The sequence below is a fragment of the Poecile atricapillus genome, chromosome 2 (assembly GCF_030490865.1).
Source record: "Poecile atricapillus isolate bPoeAtr1 chromosome 2, bPoeAtr1.hap1, whole genome shotgun sequence".
NCBI lineage: Eukaryota > Metazoa > Chordata > Aves > Passeriformes > Paridae > Poecile > Poecile atricapillus.
The window spans coordinates 27239185-27262642 of NC_081250.1; the positions used below are offsets into that span (position 1 = coordinate 27239185).

General features: G+C 35.3%; 1 protein-coding gene across 4 annotated transcripts in view; it reads left to right on the forward strand.

Moving 5' to 3' along the window:
* PHF14 (PHD finger protein 14) overlaps positions 1-23458 on the forward strand; it is a 161718-nt gene that overhangs the window by 77085 nt on the left and 61175 nt on the right. Inside the window, exon 17 of one of the 4 annotated variants that reach the window (XM_058832679.1) lies at positions 20360-21662. The exons of the other annotated variants lie outside the window; for them this stretch is intronic. Coding sequence (XP_058688662.1) covers positions 20360-20372 — 13 coding nt within the window. The 3' untranslated portion in view covers positions 20373-21662. Of the gene's footprint in view, positions 1-20359; positions 21663-23458 lie in introns of those variants that run through there. 4 annotated transcript variants of the gene reach the window in all.

The following is a 23458-nucleotide window of genomic DNA, read 5'->3' on the forward strand; positions in this document are numbered from 1 at the left end:
CATTCCTTAACATTCTCATCTTAATGAAATTAAATTCTTGCATGTGATTTACTTCAACCTATTTAAAATGCCAAAACCAAAATTCTATACTAAGATTGGAATTCAGTGTCACTGAATATTCCAGGTAGGACTTCATTACCTCATAACAATCTCATTCTCCTTCATGAGATTTTTTCCTAAACATTTATCTTTGAATGGATTTTTTAAAATTCTTGTCATTTAAATAAATGTTTTTTGAATATTGTCTGGTGGAAATGAGAAACAGGCAGTTTAAGAATTTTGCCATGCTGTCTTGAGTAAAGTTATAGTTACAGATAAATATTTAAGCCTGTCGCAGATTTAGTCTTGAAAAAGGCCTAAAAATTCACTTAGTTCTGAGAAGAAAGGATGTGGAAAGGATATGCAAGAAAACAAAAACTTATGTTTTCTTCAATGTGACAAAGCTCTTAGCAAAGACTAATATATTTCTCTTTTTCATATCACTGGTTGTAACAATGCAAAGGTCAAGCATAAATTAATGTGCAGTGCTTTGATTAACTAGCTTAATCAATCCCATTCCCTCCTGCTCCTTTCCTTACCCAGCTGTCCATTAAACTAAGTACAGCGATGTTACTGTACTGCATGTGCACTTAATACTGAGGAACAGGAGCACTAAATCCCTCTAATTCTGACTTTGACATCTGATGTGATGTTGAATTAGAGAAATAGTCAGTAAAGTATAAACTGGCATTGGAATATGGTGTAGTAATTGACTTTTACCATTGCACATAAACAGAGTAATTATTCTAAATCATAGCATCACTTTCAGATGGATAACCACTAAAATCACTGTGCTGTGGTTTCCTGAAAATGCCACAATCCTTCAACTGCCAAATTAAGCCCAGGGAGAGCAACCATTGGTAGTGCCAGCACAGTTATGTAGAGGGATGAGCCCTGAACCAAATGAAAAGATGTTCTGGAAGAACAGTAACCTTTCCCATGATGTGCACATTTTCCATTACATTTCTGACACACAATGCTGTGAAATGATTTAATGTTGACATTTTGTTTTGCTGACTTTTTCCTTTCTTATTAAAAAGAAACAAAAGTTAGGTTAGGAGAGTAGAGGGAGGGTGGCCAAGCATTTGAATTCTAATACAGGAATCTTTGCTTTAAAGTCAAAACGAAAAGCTCTCTAAATATACATTGTTTCTGACATTGGACTATACAGATTTTGGGGGGAGAGAAATATGTATATCTCCAGCATGAATGTTGAACACCTTGATTGGTAAGGTTAATTTATGTTGCTGCTTTGCAGTAGTTACATACCAAGTAGGCTAATTCAGTAAAGTCTCGTTGCTAATTAACAGTCACAGAAATCTTACACATCAGCTATATAACACAGAGCACACATTACACTTCCTGCTTGTCATTTCTGATGTATATTGCTAGAAGTGATTGCAGAATGGAGCAAACCATAAGCAGACGTGATACAATGAAAGGTCAACACTTGTCACTTGGAGAAGGATTAAATTTTATTGAGTGAGGAAACAGAAAACAGCTCTCTATTCATGCTATACAGGAGCTTGTCTGCATCTAAAGTAATACATGTAAGAATACTTGGACAGAAGAATTACTTGTCTAAAGTGTGGTTCACGCATCCTTTGGCAGGTTTCTATTTCGTGTTTCAGAACTGATGAAAAGCCTTGCTTGTTTCTAGCACAGTATACAATTTTATCTTTGAAAAACACAGCTTTTACTTTTGTTTTCTTAAGGTTGTGTGAAGTTTTCTTGGCACCTCATTTATTTTATCCTTCTCCCATCCAATTTCAATGTGTTGGATGATGGTTTTTGTCATTGAAAGTTACTCTGTTTCCATGAGGGGGCATCTAACTATGAATAAAATATTTTAAGTGGCAGTCACTGAAATTAAAATAGAATTTTTGTCATATAGTAACTTACTTGAGAGAAAATGTGTATGTTTTCTGTCACATTATTTAAAAGGCATGCTGGCTTTAACAATTTCAAAATAGTCTTAACTTCTGGGAGAGAAACTCAGTTTATTGTAATTTAAATATTTATAACTATAAGTGAAACGCTACCAACAAACTCTCTTTTTCCTGAAAAGTAATGTGTACATTTGGATTTTAAAAGTAGGGTGTCTTGGAAAAACTGTGTGGCATCTGATAGCACTTCAGGACTTTATAAAAGCTTCAACATCCTACATATGCTAAACCCGTTTTGAGGAGGGGGTTGTGTTTGTTTGTTTGTTTTTGTTTTTGAGAGAAATCCAAAGTGGTAGTGATAGCCAAAGGTGAAAATGATACCAGTACTTAAAAGTTGAAGCATCACTCAGTTTTAGCGTGAGAAGACAGAAAAACAGAAGTAAAAACAAATATAATTCCATGATAGTTGTAGACTGGTAGTTAAATTATTAAATTTTTAAAAGTATTGCCCTAATAAAAACTAAAATAATTGCAAAAATCCTAATGGCAGTAAGCTAAACAATAGAATTTGTTGGCATTTATTTGACCATAATATGTAAACAATAATTTGAGAGCTGTTTCGTACAAAGGACTATTAAAAATGAAATAGATGTTATGAAATTGTTCTGGCAGCCTTTAGCTGTTTGCTAACAATTTAATACAGCAATAAAAGCTAGCAATAGCAGCACCAAAATTGCATAGCAGAAACTTGATTATAATTTGGTAAGAAAATATTGTATAGATTAAAGTGCTCAGTTCAGTGTAAACTGTAGCCAGAGTTTATCCTTGGGTTTAAAAATCTCATAAATTTGAATAGCTTTCTAAAATGTTCTTGTTAGTAAAAGTCAGAGACAAATTATGCCTTGTGCTGATGTTGCTGTCTAGGGTAATAGAGGAGAGGAGTTAAATCTTTTATTCTCTATGTATGCCTGTATTAAGCCTTCCCAGGACTCAAAATGGCAGAAGTCTCTTTGGAGCTTGCGATATGGACTTCTTATTTAGGTATTCTCACCTCTCTTCAACGATCCACATGAATAAAACATAAAAGCGAATGGATGGGACTCATGCCTGCATTTTTGCATCTAACTGAGAGCATGCTCATTAGCACAACCAAGTTTGAGCACAGACTTCTGGTTTATGCCTGAAGAAAGACAAATAAAATAAACAAAAAAATTAACCTCTAAACTCTGTCTTTATGAAATTGCAAAATCCATTATAATTGTGAATTTGATTCTCATTTCCTTTGTAGGGCTATTTCTGAGGGAGCAGAATCTATATGCATTTCTGAATTGTCTGTCTTTTAACTTGTATAGAAACTGACTACAGGAGGAGGTTTGTGGAAGAATTCTCTGGAAGGGAAGTGTGCTTTATAAATGCTTATTGAACTTGACACTAAGAAGATGGAACAGAATATATAGCTGATTTAATTGGCAGGAATCTGTTCAAGTCCATAGAATTTCTTACTTGAGAACCTCAACTGGTTTTGAGATTTATATTTCTTAAAGTATTTTGAGAAAAACGTGAAAGTATGGAAATGCTGCCTAAGACAGAGCTTCTGGGAAACTGAGAAAAGGAAATGACACAAAAGAAGAGCTAAGTAGTCAGAGTGTAAATGAATAATGAATAGAGGAGAAACTAGTTTGCAAATTAAGTAAACCTTGAAGTTGTGAACAAAGATCTGAAATTTCACATGAAAGCTAGAGGAGATCCAGTCTAGACCCTGCTGGGGACAGCTTCCTGGCAGTGCATAGTCATGATATAAGAATTGAGAAGAGGAGAAGTTAAGTTATTTGAGAATGGTGCAAAATGTGATGAAAAAATCAACCTTGGAAAAGAGCAGTTGATTTTTGATGATGTTCAGAAAGAATAGCAAACAAGATTCAGTAACAGCATGAGAAATAGTGATGAGGATATCCTTATTTATTCAGTTGTTTGCTTCAGGATTGGAGACCATTTCCTAATAAATGACAGGAGAAGAAGGAACTTCTACATTTTTTCCCTTAATGGAGCTTGTAACTGCCAGTGTATGAGTTTGTGGAGGGATGTTAAGAAAAGCACTTGCAGAAAAATAATTAAAATGCCCTCTTTTGAAAGAAAATTTAGTATCTATTAATATCTATCAATAAATTAAGTAAATGCATGAATAAAATCAGTAGTGCTAACTTTAGTAGTCTTACTGAGTGATGAGAACAGTAATATTTATTTGAAGTTTCTCTATGTTTTGGAAAGAATGTGCAACTACAGGTATGTAAAAACTGCAAAAGCAGCAGTTTAATATCTGAAAATGCAGAGCAGATGAAAAGAGGAGAAATAAAAGCGCTACTTTGTCATAGTAAAAATTGTTTAAATTTACATAAAAACATCCTGTCTGCTAGTATTTACTGACAGTTCTTTTAATAGCACTTGCTGTGAAAAAGAGATAAGAAGACCAGTGGGCTTTTACAACTCTAGTGGTAATCTTAGTTTTTCACATTAAAGAATAATAAGTAAACTGCAGGACTTTAATTTTCTTTAATTTTGAAAGGTTTTCTAAATGATTTCTGCTTCTATTAGAAGCAGAATTACTTTCTGAGAATGCTTGAGATTGGAAAAGACCTCTAGAGCTGGTCTAGTCTGAGCCCCTTAAATCAAAACAAATCAGGTGGAGCATGTTACTCAGAACAGTGTCTGGTTGGGTTTTGAATATCTCCAAGGGTGAAGTCTCTGCAACCTCTCTGCACAGCTTGTTCCTCCTCAGAATGAAAAAAAAATTGTTCTTGTATTTAACAGTCTCCTTTATTTCAGTTTTTCCTGTTGCCTCTTGTCCTTTCACTTGGCACCACTTAGAAATCTGGCTCTCTTTCTTTCCCCTTACAGGTATTTACTGAGAAGATTCTCACTGAGTCTTCTCCAGTCTCAATAATCTCTGGCCTTAGCCGATTCTTGTATGACAGATACTCTAGCCAGTCATCTTCATACTCCCTTTGCTGGACTTACTCCAGTATATCCATTATTTTTTTGTCCTGTGGAGCCCAGAATTGGATGCAGTGTTCTTTTTCTGGTTCCACCAGTGCTGAATCAAAAGAAAAAGTATATTTTTTGTTCTTAAAAGTAAACCATTAAAAAAAAAAAATCTTCTATTGTATATAACAGGTAAAATTTAGTTTATGATAAAAGAAACATTTTCCTGTAGTCAGTACAGCAAGTCATTAAGAGCACTACTGAAGAACGAGTAATTTTGCTTATTAAATTCCTGTCTTGGGAAAGTCATGCCATAGCTGTAGTTTGTAGTTGTAGTTTAAAAGGTGAATTAATTGAGCCACATTCTGGAATTATCAGTGCTAATGCTTACAGTTTTTGACTGAAGTTACATCTTAGGGGGAGGTTCCACCATGTAAGTTCAGGTAAGATGTCCACAGTTCAATCCCTTCCTCTGCTCTCTTTGAAAAGTGCATTTTTAAAATGCATTTCTAAATTCATTACATTGAAATATCACCCCAAAAATTGCTTTCAGGGATCACCTGTCTAATTGCATTAAAAGAGCTGTATCACCTAACCTGGCAGCAGACTGAGACGCCTAAAAACTCACAAAACTCAACTGTGATGGTCTCTTTGCCAATTCTGCCAACCCCAGAAAATAACAAGTAATGTCATAGCTAAAACTCTACACTTAGCTAAAAAGGAGTTAGAAATGCGAGGAGGGAAAATCTAGTGGTGTTGCACTAGATGGATGAGGTCCCTCATGAGGAATGGTGAACATGAGGGCAGGAGGATTTTCAGCCTTTAAGTTATCCTTTGCATCCCTTGTGGGGTACTGGAGTGCCCCACAAAGTAGGGTAGTGGGTGCAGTTTTTACACACACTTAAGAGTTAAGATTTCCACTCTTTTAATTCCAAGCAAAACTGGGAATACAGGAGCCGGCTTTCTATGGAGTGATGGAAGAGTACTAAGGGCAGGATTTTTTTCTTCTATAGATCCTGGTTCCTTAGAGACCTGATCTGAACAGTTTGTGCCATTGATTTCTAATCTATATCAAAATTGTTGTGGCCTCTTTTTCACACTGTAGGGAGAATCTACACAAGCGTGTCTGTATGTGCACGTGTGTCTGTGTTTGGAGTAGTCAGTGTGATAGCAAACATGTTAGGCATGTCCTCTGTTCGTGTTTACTGTCATTTCATAGAACCATAGAATAGCCTGAGTTAGAAGGGACCCACAAGGATCATCGAAGTCCTACTCCAGGTCCTGCACAGGGCAGCCCCAAGAGTCACACCATGTGCCTGAGAGTCTTGTCCAAACACTTCTTGAACTCTGTCAGCCTTGATGCTGTGACAACTTCCCTGGGGATACTGTTTCAGTGCTCAGCCTCCCTTTGGATGTAGAACCTTTATCTAATACCCAACCTAAAGTTCCCCTGATATAACTTCAGGCCATTCCCTTGGGTCCTGTCGCTGGGCACCGCACAGAAGAGATCAGTGTCTGTCCCTCCTCTGCCCCTCACCAGGAAGTTGTAACTGCAATGAGGTCTCCCCTCAAGGCTGAACAGACCAAGTGACCTCAGGCACTGATCGCACGGCTTCCCCTCCAGACCGTTCACCATCTTCGTATCCCTCCTTTGGATTCTTTCTCACAACTTTCTGTCTTTCTTGCAGTATGGTTCTTCACTGAAGTAATCTTCTGTATTAGGTCATAGTGGTCCATGTGATTTCTGGGTATCTGTAACAGTGTACATTTTGCATCTTGTGGGAAACAAAACATGGACTGTGTTTACAGTATATAATAATTATTAGTTAAGCTGTTGGCCTACTTCTATAGAAAACTCAGAAGGTTTTAGCTTAAAATACTTTTATATTGAAAACTTTATAATACTTTTATTTTTAGACTTCATTTAATATTATATCTATTTAATTCTATTTAAGTTGAATAAGAATTATTAAGTTCTTATTGTCTCATTCCCTTTATAAAAATACCTTAATATTTCATACAAAACTAGTTGAACGGTTTGATGGGATGCCTCAAAAAATTGCCATGCTTCTGTCATTTTTGCATTCAATTTTGTATTAAACCATATCTATGGATGGGTAATTTTTTTTTTTTTCATTATAAAGATTGATAAAATACTGAAATTAAGCAGCACAGTATTTTCAGTATAGATAATCCATGTTACAAATTTTTGAAGTAGGTTTCCTCTGACAGTTGAATGTGGAAAAGTTCACGTGAAGCTGGTGGGTTTTATAAGTTAAAGTGATAAGGTTCAAAACATAACTTTAGTCACCATCAACAAAATTTATGAGTTGACAATGAGCTTAATACATAGTCATAAATACATACTCATAATGAATAAGTTGAAGAAAAGGAAAAATATTTAATATTACTGCAGTTGTCTTTTTCATTAGCTTGAGTGTATTTGTTTTCTGCCAGGCCCAGAATTGTCAATGTTACTACAGTGTTATGTGTTTCTTTTAATTTTGCTATTTTGTGAGACATATATACACCATTTTCATTGTTCAAACTGGTAAAATATTTCCAGCTGTCTGGCCACCAGCCCTTTGGGAAAAACAGTGCTTCTGTTGGTCATTGTATTTGAGACTTCCTGTGTCTTTGTCAAAAAGGGAAAAAAATCTGGAATTAATTGAAGAAGTCATGGGTGAATGAGCTAAAAAATGCTTGGTTTTTTTTCAGGAGCACTTTCTTATGAAAGTTCGGTTCTTCTTTTAGAATATTAGATTCAGTTAATTTATTTCAAATTCAAACTGTGATTTTTCTGAATTAGAGAAATCTAGCTTCTCAGTTTCATCAAGAATGATGGATTATATGTATTCTGTACAGTATTCTATACAATGACATGTTATGGAATACTCACAGACAGCAAAAGGGGAAATGGGGAAATGATCAAGCAAAATGTCCATGACTGGAACTCAGCAAAGTTCTCTGGAAAATTCTCTGGAATTTTTTAACTAGCATTGATACAGATGAAAGTTGGCTACACTGGGCAGTGGTAATAATTGTAGTACCAGACTCCATTTTCAGTTTCTTATTGTAAAACTTTAATCACTTGGACTCAGAATTCTTCATGTCTCCCGTGTGTTTTTTAGGCTGGATGCTTTCAGGCAAAATTTTTAAGGTGAAATTTGAGTAAATGTATTGTCTTGCCCAGGTGTCCCTCACTCCATGCCTTTAAGTAGAAAAATGAATTGAAGTCTTTAATTAGTAAGTTGAATTTTGGAAAAGACCTCCCTTTCTTTCCCAAGGACAGAGAAGAAATTTATTCATGTCAATTTGGTAAAATCTTGGGAAAGGGAAGCTTTGAAGGATATTGTGAGAGAAATAGTTCCCTCATAACTATTCAAGTTATGGTATGGCAGGCTTTAGTTCATTTGTCATTGCGCTTGGAATGTGCTGTGTGCTATTTGAGTGTACTTATCCCAACAGTTGGAGTTGCTACAAGACTTGCAGGGAACAAAAATGTGGATTGAGAAGAAAGTTGTTAAGGATAGTATCAATGACTGGTAATGCTGCTATAGATGAGAAGAGAAAAATGGGGCAATGAGTGTGGAGAGGTGTGTGACTCCCCTTCTCCTGGGTCATCTTTTGTCATTCATAGAGAGATTTGAGCAGGATCTGCAGAGCTCAAGTATCCACAGCAGTCACATAGTCACTTGTGAGGAGTAGCATTTTACTAGGTTAAGCTTCAGCATGGATATCTCACCCAGTGCTGATGTCTGCTGTATCTTTGCTGGTCAGGCAGTCTTTGGTAAGGTAAAGATATTTCATCCTCTGATGCTCCTTGTACCAGGCTGATCCTTATGTAGCTGAATTGCCATCCTTGGATTCTCCACTGTATTCTCAGAGACTTTAATGTTCATGGGTTTATTTTTTGGTTGGTTTTGTTTTGTTTTTCTCTTGAGTCCGTACTCTGAACCATTTCATATCAACAGACATGATGAAATTTTTTTTACTCATCTACTGGAGTTTATCATTTGTACTATACACTTGTTTCTTCAGTAAAGCTAAGCCAAAGTCTTGCAGATGTGCTCTATGAAACAGAGCCTTGGGTTTCAGACAGACAAAGCTTAGAGCTGTGGTTGTCTGGTACAGCCCAGAATGGCGATCATGGTTGGGACTAGGGCTGTAGAAGGACCTGAGTTTGGATGGTAAATGTAAAAAAATAGAACTTAAATAGTGCGCAGAGGCAGTAAAATCCAGGCTATTTAAGCTTCAGGACTTGAGCAAAGTTGGACTGGTTATAGAAAGACACTGAAACTAGAAAACCACATGGATAATAAGTCAGAGGGGAGAGGATACCAAAACTGTTTAAAGAACCAGGATAGGAATAGAAGGGGAATCCTGTGTGAAAATGAGAAGTTTGCTATGGTCCAAAACAAGTCAGTGATGCTGAAATGGGGAGTGGGTAACTATTGGGATATGACATTTTAGTAAATTTTCAGCTATTTCATTGTTACAGGTAGAAGAAGATATTTATTATGATTGCAAAATTACAGGGTTTTTTTACTGATTAATCAAAACAAGTACACAAGTAGCAAAGAAGTATTTATTAAAAAATAAAAAAAAGTATGAATGGTAAGCATTAATGAAAAAAAACAATGCTAAAGCATTATTAGCATTATTTATATAGTTACAATTCCAATGTATTTATTTTGCATACTTCAAAACTCTTTTGTAAATGCAAAAAAATGTTGGTATATGACTTAATTAATCAGCAGCCCTTCATAAAAAGGTTGTTTTTTTCTGAATTTCCATGTTTTGCTAGGCATTTTCCTTGGTGTTACATGCTGTCATTCATCTATCTTGACCTGTTAAATAAAAAATAGATAAAATAGTCAAGTAGTTTGGAATATTTTCATTTTTCTGATTTCCTCTGGTCTCCAAAAATGAGTAGGAGAGATTTCAGTAATTAGTAAATTACAGTCACAGATTCAAGCACTTTGCAGTATTCTGAAGTCAAGTTCTTCAACGTTTTTGCATCCATCATTTTTACCTTTTGTCTGCCTGCCATTCTAATGGGCTGGTAGATTCACATTCTGAGTTATTTTCTTCTAGCGAGGGAAAATAAATGAAATGGAATATGGGGGGAAAAGGACATTTCAGAATGACTGTGATCACTAAATCTACTCTGTAGTTCCAAAGTCATGCAGGATGATAAATAATATTATTTTCTTTCATATTTTTCTCCCAAATTCAATTTTGAAGATAGAAATTGATATAGATGCATTGTTTGAAATAAGTCTGCTTTTAATTGCTTTTAAAAGTTGTTTGATTTCTGCCTGGACTAAAGAGCTGACATTTTTTAGAGGGAACCAGTGTTACTGATCTGACTGAAAGTGCCCAACAACAGCAGTAACAAAAGCTTAGGAAAATGGTAAAATTGAATATCAGATGGAATAATTTGATTCACCTTACGCCCTGCATGGTACAGAGTGAAACATCCCTTCTTCCCGCTGGTTTTGTTTGGTTTAGGTTTGTTTCACACAGATTTTACTGCCAAGACATAATATAATAAGAATATGCACGTCCAAACAAATGATTATTTTCCTATCTCCAAAAGTAGTTTTATCTCTTGATGCAGTTGAAACAACATCCATGCTTTATCTAGGCTAGGTTATTGATGTACCTGCTGAAAGTTGTATGATAATGACATTGCAAAAAATCTGCGTAATCTTTTACTTGACTCTCATTTTTGTGAGTATGAAATAATTTTCTTAAAGGTCCTTTTTTATATTATTTGAGAAAAATCTTAAGTAAGCATGTTACAAGGGACATCGGACATCATGGTATTTGATTTCACTGAAATTTTTTTAGTTCTCTTGGAAATTATTTATTTAATACTTAGCGCAGAGTTTCACAAATAGAACATCTTCTTAGTACACTGTTCCCAAAATTTTGGCATGGTCTGAAATCCTATTAATTAATAGATTTTTATATATAATACAATTTATCTTTGTTGTTGCTTTCAATATTTATGTATTATGTCTGAATTTTACTTGCATAAATTCAGCCATGGTATAGATGAACTGTGTTATAACAAATGTTTTTCTAAGCATATTGTCTAAATAGTCCTTTTCAGGAATGCTGTACAACGTTTTAGTATATAGCTTGATTATGATACAGTACAAATGAATCCATTGTTTATACCTACTGGTTAATTTCTGGCTTCTTTTGAAAAAAACTACGACTAAATTTTGCATACTTCGGGACTAGTTTAAAAGAAAATCCTAATTCCTTTTTTTGTGCATTTTTAGTACTCCATTTCCACTTAGAGATTTATTTAGAAAGTTTTAATACTGAAGACTAAAAATTAACTGTGAAATTATAATGGAATATATGAAATATTTGGTTTGTAAATTAAGTGTTTTTACATCTGTCAGTCAATTTGAGAAAATTTATTGCTGTTAAAAAAATAGTCCACTTCTTTTAAAATACAGGTATTTGTATGAACTGTTCAAGTGAATGCATTGCATTTTTCCTACTTCTGTTTTCTTACTCTTTAGTTTGTTTGTAAACATATCTGTGGAATTTTTCTTTAGGCCACTTTATTTGGAAAGCTTTTTATTGTGAAACTCTAAATATAAATGAATAATACTAGTTTTCTTTGGGATTTTTTGGCTTTTTGTTTGATTGGTTTTTTTCATTTTGGTAATCTGTTTGGGTTTTTTTGATGGCTAGCAAAAGTGCTTTAGATATGCTTCCACTTAGAAAACTTACCTGTATAAACTCTTCTGGCTTTTATTTGGTGAAATGTTTATAGTGTCTAGGTTTCAGTAGAATATAAAATCATCTGTCACTTTTAAGAAAAGGGCTTTTAGTATGACTAATACCAGTGAATTTTAATATGATATCAAGGGCACAATATTTTACTATTTGTACACAACAAGACTGATTATGAATCAGTTTCGGACACCTCTTATAGTACCCTGTTGTCTTGCATACAGTCAGATACTGTCTGTAAAAGGGCTGGGAAGGAAATTTCTTATCCCTTGTAAGTGATAGAAGTCCACTACTTACCCACACACTGGACATCACAGGATTTTATTCAGCATTGTGGCTTCCCATCCTGATCACAGGAATTGGTAATGCTTTCTGGTACTGGAAATGAAAGCTTTCAGAATATCAAGAACAAATTATTATTGCTTCTTACTTGTTTGTTCCCACAGAGCTGGGGCATAAGTACCCCTGAGCTTGCTGCGCTATTCTTGTACTGAAAAGGCAAAAGGCATCTGCTGATGTCCCCTCTAAACCTCCTAAGCTGCAGGTTCTGGCTGTGAGCCCTTGTGGTAAGAGCCCTCCCTCCCTCAGCTAAGGAGGGTTCGGTAGTGCTGTCAGCCCCAAAATCAAAGAATCACAGAATATGCTGAGCTGGAAGGGGCCCTCAAGGATCATCAAGTCCAATCCCAGCCCTGCATAGGACCACCCCCCAAGAATCACAACGTGGGTCCAAGAGTATTGTCCAGACTTTTTGAGCTCTGCCAGGTTTGGTGCTATTACCACTTCCCCAAGGAGCCTGTTCCAGTGCTCAACCCTCTGGGTGAAGAATGTTTTTCTAGTATGTAACTTAAACCTCCCACTGACACAATTTCAGGCCGTTTCCTTGGGTTCTGTCACTGGTCACCACAATGAAGAAATCAGTGCCTACCCCTCCTCTTCCCCTCATGAGGAAGTTGAAACCACAATGAGGTTTCCCTTCTGTCTCCTCCAGGCTGAAAAGACCAAGTCACCTCAGCCACTCCTCACACGGCTTCTCCTCAAGGCCCTTCACCATTTTCATTGCCTTCCTTTGGACACTCTCTAACAGTTTAATGTTGTTCTTAAAAATTGTGGCACCCGAAACTGCCCCCAGCACTCGAGGTGAGGCTGCCCCAGGGCAGAGCAGAGCCTGCTTATCCCCTCCTTATCTGGCTGGCGATGCTGTGCCTGATGCACCGATTCTGCCTCCCCCCGGCTCCCTGGGATACTGTGTTACTGGACAGCATCTAGAGCTCATGCTGTTGCCTTTTGCCCTTTGACTCCAGCTGGCTTTCAGCCTAATCATCCAGCCTTGTCTTTAAATTGATATGAAAAATGCTGTACCAGGCTGATAGAAAAGCCTTATGCTGGACACCTTTTGGTGTGTTGCAGCCGTTGCTCTTCCCTCTTTCACAGACCATATCATTAATCATTTCAAATACCGTTTCAGCTCCTCTACCCTTATTAAATCTTTGCTGAGTGCTCTCAGTTACTTTCATGTATTTGGCAATGGATTCCTTGATCTTTCCCAGCACAGGGACAAGGTTGACCAGCCCATGATTTCCTAGGTACTACTTACTGTCATTTGTTATTGTGCATGTCTCAACTCTTTTAAGATGGGCTCGTCTTAGCGTTTTTCAATTTTCAGTCCTGCCTTGGCTGTAATGGTAGATCTTACCATTAATGTAATTTAATGGTAGATCTTACACAGGAGTCTGACAGAGATAACAAACATCAGTTTCAGAGACACTGAATAATTCCTATGGACTGGAATATATCCAAATGGACCAGACCTGTACTTGCTGCTTTCCTGCTGTTGGCTGTCCTTCTCCTGTATCCCATTGCTAGGCATGGAGGTCTGAGGCCAAGTTTTCACCATGCTTGCTGATGCTTTGAGCTTAAAGGCATCATGTACATAGCCCCTTCTGCTCTATTTCTCTGAGCTCTGAGTAAAGGTTTTTTTAAAAATCATACTCCTTTCACTAGGCAACCTTCCCTTTCATGACAACTTCCTGCAGGATTCAGCTTAGCAGTGCCTTTGACAGGCCAACGTTTCCTCTTCCAAAATTGTGATACACCTTTTTGTGGTCTTCCTTATGATAAGAGAAGTAGTAAATTCTTCTGTAGTTTTAAGCCATGGTAAGAGATTGTACTTACACCTCACTTTGTTTTCTGGACTCAATATTCCAATAAGCCATAAAGTGTCAGTAGTGCCATTAATATTTTCAGTCTAATTTATAAATAAAACTGGATCATAATTGAGGAACAGGTTTTGACCTAGACTGTGATATACAGCAGCTTGATGAAGAGGTTTCCTGTGATCCTGTAGAGACTTTTGAATGTATCACAGTAGAACAGTTTTAAGGTTTCTGGGAGTGGAAGTTTTGAGAGGGAAAAAAATAAATATCTTTTAAATATCTTGAAGAGTGATTTACTTTGGATAGAGGAAAAAAAATGTCCATCTCCTAGTTCTGAATCTGTGGTTTAGACTTGTCCTTGATAAAGTAGAGCAGAGCAAGAAACCAGAATTCCTACTTTGGCTTTTTTGTAGCGTTTGTGATATTCATGCTTAGATTTTTACATATTGACATCACACAGCAGGTTCTAAATGCTTCACAGATATCAATAAACTATCAATAACTGATAGCTAACTTAAAGGCTTAGGCCTGTATTTTCACTGAAAACAGTATGAAAACAGTGCAGTCTTTGCACAAATTTTGTTTGCACAGACTTCAGTGTTGACTGTCCAATGTTGAAACTGAAACAGTGAAGTCAAGTGAAATTGAAATTTATCTGTCAGAGTTCATCCATACCCACTGATAAAGAGGCAGTCCAAAAAATTACTTAATCTACTTTTCTGGAAAAACAGTTGTAATAGTATGATATAATAATAACAACTTTAAACTTCATTTTATATACTGAAATGGAAAAAAATATCTTTCACACTATTTTTTTTTAATTTTAAAAGACTATTCAGGTTTTTTATTGCAAATCACTATTATAATTAATTTATTATATTATATGGCTCTGCTAGTTAAAATGTTTCTCAAAGTATGGTCTATAAAAAATAAAAAAATTCTGTATTTGAAGAAAGTTTAGATTTTTATTTCCAATAAAATATTTGATCTGTAAGATTAATGGCATGCTAGTATATTTATACAGTACTTAATAAGGGGTACACAGTTCTCACATTAATAAACAGTTACAATGAGTGACAGTACTCATAATACAAAGCTGTGTAATATATAAAATGTACGTATTTTTATTGAGTTTATGCTTTTGAGATTAGTGATAGATGAAGTCATAATTACTTACTGTTTTTGGAGCACGTAATTTTACAGAGAAGATACTCTGTATAAATTACTGTCAACAGAGCTGAAGCCTGGGATCAGGAAGGCAAAGTGATTGGTACTGAGGGTCAGTTGTGTTCTCTCTGGAAGTGTTTCTGCAGGCATGTCTGCTTTGCACGTTGCTTCAGAGTGGCCTGGATGTTGCTGTTGAGATAGACACCTGAAAGCTCTTAAAATCTGGAGGTCTATAGATTAGACATAAAAAGTGACATTGAGCAGAACTATCCTCTCCTGAGATACCAAAAGTTGGGAAGGCAGTGAGGGACTGGCAACTGATCTTTAAGTCCATTTTCACTGCTCATTAAATTATCAGAGGAAAGCTCACATTTTTGTCTAATCCAGTAAGTCACATGTTTTATTAGTCAAGCATGTTTTGTGTGCACAGACAGCATAAGACTAAAGCTGGGTGAATAAAAGGCTTACTTGACCTGTCAGCTACATATTGCTGGCAGCATCTATTGCCACATCCTGACTCAGTTTCATTAGCATATAATGATGATTACATTATTCATTAATACTCTTCTCAAATCTTTGTAACTCCCAACATATGGCTTTTTTTCCCCCCTAGGTTTTATGGAGTTTAAAATTAATTTAAATTGTTAGGTTCCTAATGGTATGCTTATTTTCTGTTAAAACTGTGGAAAACCATACTTTCATGGGAAGACTTGATTTCATATATAACATAACCATTTATTATGATGCTTATTGCATACCAAGCACAGTTTTTTTTCTTTTGTATGTAAGTACTCAACTGAAAATAAGTACACTCTAATACAATGTAGATTACATGATATTGTGTAGTTCGGATTGAGAATTACTTTGTATTGCTGTATGCCCTTGTGTTATGCAAACTCTAACCCAATATTTTCGTAATAGTAATGATGATAAGCATAATGCTCTATGATCTGTTTTTCTGCTTAAATAATATATATGCTGGCAGTCACAAGACTCAGTTGAATTCATGGGTTGGCACTCAGTTGAATGTGTTTTTTCTGCAGTGAGTACAGAGATTAAACTTTTGAAAATGGGCTCCTCATGCTCATTCAAAGTGATAGTAGGAGGAAGGAAGAGTTTCACTTTAAGTGGGAAGGGATAGTCACTCCTTGCAGTTAAGCACTGAATCAGATGGAGACAGCTGCAGAGGCAAGATATGCATTGCAAAAACAGATCAATTGGAATCAGTCCCATCCAAATGAAATTACATCACTCAATAACCTTCCTTTCAAGTCATTGAAGTCTTTTGGCCCAAATTTCTCTTGTCAACTCACTGAGTTTTGCCAGTGATTAAAGTATCCTGAAATTGCTTCGATAACATCAGGGACCTTGTTGTGACAAGGTCTGTAAATGCAGTCATTTAAAAGAGAAAGCTGGGTTTCATGTAGAGTATTGAGGGTATTGACTGGATATTTTTCATGGGTTCTCAGAAACTTCTATTCACAAGGACAGTACAGAATGAAGGAAAATTACATATCCCATACTAAAGATTAAATAAAATATTGGTATTATATATGTGAAATGGTTTCATTCAGTACTAAAAGTATAATTTTCCTCTGAAGTAGTTTGAAAATGTCTTGTTTTGAAGTGGGCATATAAGTACTTGGAGAACAGAATTCTGTAAATCGAGACAGTCAACATGCTTATGCAGTGACCAGTTCTAAATGTCACTGATTTTGTTCTCATATGACAGTTACTAAGATAAAGCAAGGCTCTTCTGTTCCAGTGGTACCTCAGATGCTGTGATCTTTTGTCCTGTAATTTTTTTACGGGCTAATCAGTGTGTATATTAGCAGATATAAATCTGTAACTGTTCTGGAAGAATTTATTAATATTAATCATTTGATCAATACTGAGAAAATTGAAGTAATTGGCAATGTCTAGAAGACACATTGCTCATCATTGTTTTTGGGGTCTGGTTTTTTTTGTTTCCCCTGTAAAGAGCTCAGCAGCTCTTATCCACTTAATAGAGCTGTTGGGTACAGATTAATTTCTGAGATGATGTGTACCTTGAGCAGCCTGAATTTTAAAAATGCATATTACTTACCATCTTCACCTCATTAAAGTTGTTCACAAATACCCAAATTTCTCCTTAGGCTTAGCAAACTTTACCTGGTGGGAGAGTTCTAATTTTTCAGCGTTGGTAAGGTACACTGAAGCAGCTTCCTGCCTTCAGACCCTTGAAGATAAACTGATTTACATTGTGGCTGAAAATGTATTTTTCCTTGTGCCCAGTTAGCAGCCAGAAACATTGCTTTTACATCAGTTACTTAACCTGATGAAGACAAGTATTAAAATGGCTAAAAAAGAATCAGGATCAAAACTGCTGACCTAAGCATTACGTTTGTTGTGATTTGCAATTTTCCATGTCTGTAACACAAATGAAGAGTAGGAAGTACAAAAATAACTTGTGGGGTTTCTTGTCCTATAAAGTCTTTTGAAAAGGAAATCAGCACGTACTCTTAGACACCCTCCCTATACATAATATTTAATTAAGTGTGGAAGCAGAGGCCAGCCATGTGTGATTAGGGAGGAGAGAGGTGTGTTTCTCCCTCCTTGTACCAGAATTTGAAGGGAAGTGTTTTTGTAATTTCTTTTTGTCCTGGATTGAAGGAGAGCTAGGAGAAAACAATTCTTCTGAAGGACCAAATGTGCAATTAATTTGGGAGCCTTCCTGTCCAAAGCATCTATTATGGCATTATCTTTGATGCTTTTTTCTTTCTCAGTATTTGTTGCATCTACTGGTAAAGAAAGGAAAGCTGTTCAGTTTTGCTCGCCATCCTCACTTTCGATTTTTGTGCTCAATAAATCCTTTTCCTAAGTGGGGCTATAAATACAAGTTCAGCTATTGCAGACAATTCTGGATATTTCAGTCAGCAGAAATTTGATTTGATGTACAGGAGTGGGAGCAGTTCTTTGGTTGAGGAAGTGTTGGCAAATGGTATATGTAGGGATGGAAGAAGAGCAGGAGAGACTAGAGCAGGAGAAATGTCATCAGTGCAGGTGGTCTCAGAGCAGTAGTCAGTTATCAGATGAGTTTGCTGTTGTATTTCAATAATACAATTAACTACAGTAATTACAAGCTATTGTATTTATACATTCATATTCCTTTGTCTTTTACCAATCTTTCACTTGCTAGAGCAAAAAAAAAAATCTTGTTTAAACAAAGCCAGTAGTGATTCCTTAATTAATTATATTTCAAACATGAGAGGGGTGAAGATAATCCTAGAACATGTAAAATAAATGATGTCAGATTAAATTTTTAATAGAGTAGAAATGGAAAAACGGTCCAACCATTTAAAAAATAAATTCCCTTTAATATAGGAGTAAATATTCTAATATACTTTAAAATTTTTTGATACGTTGTTACCAATAAAAATGCAATACAAAGAAATATTATAGGAATAACTAGTGCAGGTGTAGGTCACTTCATCCTTGATGGCTGTGTTCTTACAGCCTTACCTAAAGTGCTACAAAATATTAGGGTCTTTTCTCAGTAGTTTCCTCTGAGAACCTTGTTTATGCATAATTACTTTGTGAGCTTATTAAAATTTAACTGATTATTTTATTTGTTCAACCGTGAAATTGGTTCTATACATAAAAACATGTTTACATTGATAAATTTTTATATAAAAATAATCTATAAATAGAAATTTATATATGAGTACAGTTATATGTAGGTATATATACACGTATATGTATGTGTATACACATATTTACATAGTCATTCATGCATTTTGAGAAAGTGTATTTAAAGTATGTATTTGAAGTATGGATTGCTGTATTCCTGCCCAAACCTTGCTAGCCCAGATGGGACAGCCTGTCATATTCTGATGACCTGACTGAAATGGTACAGTTGCAGCTACTGGCATTGCTGTGAGAGGGTAGAGGTGGCACTGAGACCTTCAGTTTAGCTTGATTGTTTCTGATGCTGCCCTTCAAGTTTCTGCGTTTCAGTGTTGCACCCATGTCAACCTCACCCACTGAGGCTGTCAGAACAAAACTAGTTGCACTCAGTAAGGGAATGGGATTGTAATGAGATGACTATGGAGAGTATTTCTGTCTTCCAGCTAAGCTTTTCTTCAGTTTTTTTAAAAAGTTCAAAATTGTGCTGTAGCATTGCAGTTCAGGACACCCAATTTAAAATTTTAATCTTGTCTCAAGTAAGAGATGAAGTGAGAATTGGGAGTGAATTTACATAGGGTACCTTTTGCTCTACCTCTAATTCTTAGACTCAAAATCCTTATACTTAAAACTAAAATTCAGTTGCAAGGAATTTTTCTTTGAACATGTGGCAACAAAATGGCTCCTGTTCATCACACTGTTATATTTTATCAAAGTATGACAGCAGTTTCTTTTTTATTTACAATTTTACTTAAATACATTTCAAATTAAAAAAAAAAATCAAACCACAAAAAACACCAAATGGTGTGATGGAGACATTTTATCAATTTTTCTTTCAAAATGTATGTGTCTGCTCAGCTTAAAGACAACATAAATGTTTTCATAATTAAAATCTCACAATGCTCCAAGATACATTAATTTGCTGAACTTTAATTACAAGTATATACATAATTAGAAGTATATAATGCTGTACATTAATTGAAAGTTCTTTAAAGAGTTTAAATGTAGAGAATCAGCACTTTAAAATTGTATTGATTTTTTATAAAGCATTCTTGAAAAGTTTGTATGTCATGAGTGTCAAAAGACAGGAAGTACAAGTAGGAAAAAAAAATGCTGTGAAGGCTTTGGAATTATTGGCTCAAAGACATTTTTTCAGAAGTGAGTAAAGCCTTTTATGTACTGAATTATTACAATCCATTTTGAAAGAAACCCTGCCTTATTTAGTCCTTCCTAAATCCTAAGACTTGTTTTCTTTCAAATGCTATTCCATAAAATAATCATTTTTTAAGATTGTAACGTAGGTCCCATGTTTGCCCTTGTAGTCAGTCTTATAGATGCATTTCTGTGGGTTACAAATCTGAGAAAATGCTAGCTTCACAATCAAGCCTACTTGTATTAAATTGATGCTTTTATGATTTAAAAAAAAAAAAAGAAAATTATCTTCTCTATCTTGTGGTGGACTGTCTTTGTTCTTTGAGCTGTTCTGAGAAAAAGTTATAAGAGTTATAAGGATACTTATACTATATACTTAACAGTTTAATATTTTGACACTTGAAGATTCTTGAAAATTTGGTGTGGATGTCTAAGTGTTTGGATCTGAGCATACACATTGCTTAAATTTAGTGTGATGTTAAAATGTTTCATAAGACAGAGGAGAGCTGCTATGATCTTTCAATGTTAATATTTTTTTCTTATCACTTTACTGTGTAGATACCCTTCATGAGACACAACTCTGCCACAACTCATCCTCGGAGGCAATCGTGGAAACCTTTTATAATAGGATTTTTAAATGTGGATAAAGCTCTCAATAGAATACCTAAAGTAAAGGAGAACAGCTACCTTGTCTCAACTATAAGCTTATTATGACAAAACACTGAGTTTGCTTGTCAGGCTTGGATAGAATGTAATTGATTGGTTTGTTATTTGGACTGACAAGGTAGTTAATTTGCCTGCATTTTTTTGCACTATTCAGGAACATTTTGTATGTGCATCGTTGAAAAATCCCGGATAAATGTCTTGTCAGGATTGTCCTATTAAGTAATGTCTCTTTTCCCCTGTGTTTCGTTGGCAAATGATGTTATACAATGCTTGGATTCATTGAAGAGTGACAGAAGCCTGTGGGACTTAAATATTGTGTGTTCCTCTATGGTGATACTGAAAGAAATAAGCAACGGTTTGCCATCTGCCTGCCACTCTACTTATATACAGTTTAATAAGAACATTTCTATATAGAACACTGTGTTGTACATAGACCTTACTGTAAAAAGGATTGTTTCCTAAAAAAGAAATAAATGTTCAGTGATAATGAGACCTGTAAAACACTTGATACTTACTATTCTGAAGGAATAGATTTGCCATGGAAAAATTGATTTTATGCTTATTAGTATGAACTAATTGTTTCTGACTCCAGACACTTGAGTGAATAGAACTATACCTATACTTCTTTCTGAATTTATTTTTTTTCAATAAGAAAAAATTGAGTATGTGCAGGCATTTGTTTCATTTGGCTTACTTCTCTGGCAGTGTTCAGGACAAGCTTATCTCCTCCCAATACAAACACGAAATTGTTTTGTAAGTTGGGGAAGGAATGAAGAACTGATCACACAGCGTGACAGCTGAGATCTTCGTCTCCGTCCGTAAATATCCTGGTAGATACACACATAGTATTTTGATCTTCAAATGGTACAGATCCAATTCTTAAATCTACAGTATCAGAGTGCTGGCATCTTCATCGTTTTCATCTTGAACTTGCTCGGAAAAATTCTGTTCTAATGCAATCACACTTGTAACTTTATGATCTATAATCTTTGACTTTCTTGAGGTATGGTGGGTTTTGTCATCTATCAAGGCACGTTTCCATTTGAAAGTATTTTTTAAACTTAAAAAAGAAATTAAATGCTGTAATAAGTAATAGGAGAATATACAAATTTATGTATACTTATCTACGAGTCATATCTTACCAGGGCATTTCATGTTTGAATATTATATTAAATAAAATTAACCTGATGTCTAACACGTCGTTTCATTTTAAAAAGGGGGTGGGAGAATCTCAGAGTTAAGATATTTGTTGGCTCTATCAGAAATGCTTATCATTCTGTATTGGCAAGCCCACAAAGACACCTTAATAATAAAGAAATTTGCACTGGGAAGTAGACACTAATGCAGAAATTAGGTCTTGAAGGACCCATGAATCCCTTCTAGGAAGAAAAGGCCCAAGTTTATTGACCACTTGTGCAGTATTCTGAAAGTAAAAGTTGTGTCCAAGTCTTGTGTAAGCAAGGGAGAAAAAAAATCCTTGCCCATACATCATGCTGAGTTTATGAAAAAAAAAAAGAAAGTGATGTTTTCTGTGATTTATGATTGTTTATTAAACTAAAACAGTCTAGGTATTGTGGATAGGAGAGAATGATAAATGTGGCTTGTCTTGGCTTTAGTAAGACTTCAGAAATACTTCAGTGATATTCCTTTTAATAAGTTAGAGATTCTATTAATTAAGCTACAATAAAATATGTAGCTGATTAGTAAAGTCAACCAGCTACCATGGAGTCACTGTCAAATGATACTCAGCTCACTGGGTTCCACTCAAGCTCTCCTGGACACAGTATTAGGCTACTTTTGTTAATTTTTGCTTTAGCTTATTAGGTACTAAAATAAAGTGTTTGGTTACATTTGTGGGTGATGACAGTAGGATGTGAGGGAGTACAGTGTTAGAATTTAAAAGAAAATTTTAAGAAAGTATTCAGAAAAAGCATGCAGTGCAGAAAGGAAAACTCCAATCACCATTGATTGTGTGATTATGATACCAAGAGCCACTTAAAAAAAAAAAGAGATTGTGGGGGACTCTGGATCACAGGACATTGATCAAACTGATCAAACCTGGTACATACAGAAATAAGTGTTGCATTTAACTTGCATTTAAGTGCTTCTGAATATTCAGAAAATCAGTAGCTCACCCTTTGAAATGTCTCAGCTGGCATATCCTGTCCACTTTGGTAAACAGAGAAGGACCAAACAAACTGAACTGGATGATAGGAAGACCACAGGAGACATGAATAAAAATAGCTTAAAATAGTAATACTTCTTTAATTTAGTGAAGGTGAGAAATCTGTTAAAAAAGCCTAAATTAATATAGAGATGATGGAGACAGAAGTTGCTACAAAGAACGAAAAAAAAAATGGTCTTCAAAGCTGATCAGACCAAAAATAAGCGACATTGTATCGAGATGATGTAGCCAATAGAAAGTTTTTGTCTAATTATAAGAATACTTGCACTAGAGATGTTTGTTAGGGAAGTTCACTAATCTCTGCTATTGGAGGATTTTAAGGACAGACTAATGCGTGTTAAATACTATTTCAAGTATTGTTGATATTTTCCTGGGCGTGCTTGAAATCCTAAGGTGAATTCCTGCTGTATTTTTTATGTTTTTCCCCAGTTCAGCTTCCTTGTAGAATTTTGCTCTTTCTGTCTCTGTCCCTCTCTCCCTTTCTCTCTTTCTCTTTCCCATATCATTAGGTTGAAAGCCAGATGCTAACACTTGATGTTTCACCTTTTGAAAGATGTTTGGTGGCAATATTCAAAACTATAATGGACTTTTCTAGTTGTTCATAAATAGTACACCATTCAGTAGAATTAATAGTCTGAACACCTGAGAGTGGTACCATAGATGCAGTCATGAAATACTAGATGTATTTCAGAAAAACAAATCCAGCATTTGGTAATAGCTTCTTAAATTTTACACTTTTCAGTCTGTCAAAGGACTTTTTCAGTGTCTGTAATTGGTGTAGCATTACTTTAATGCATGTCTTTGAG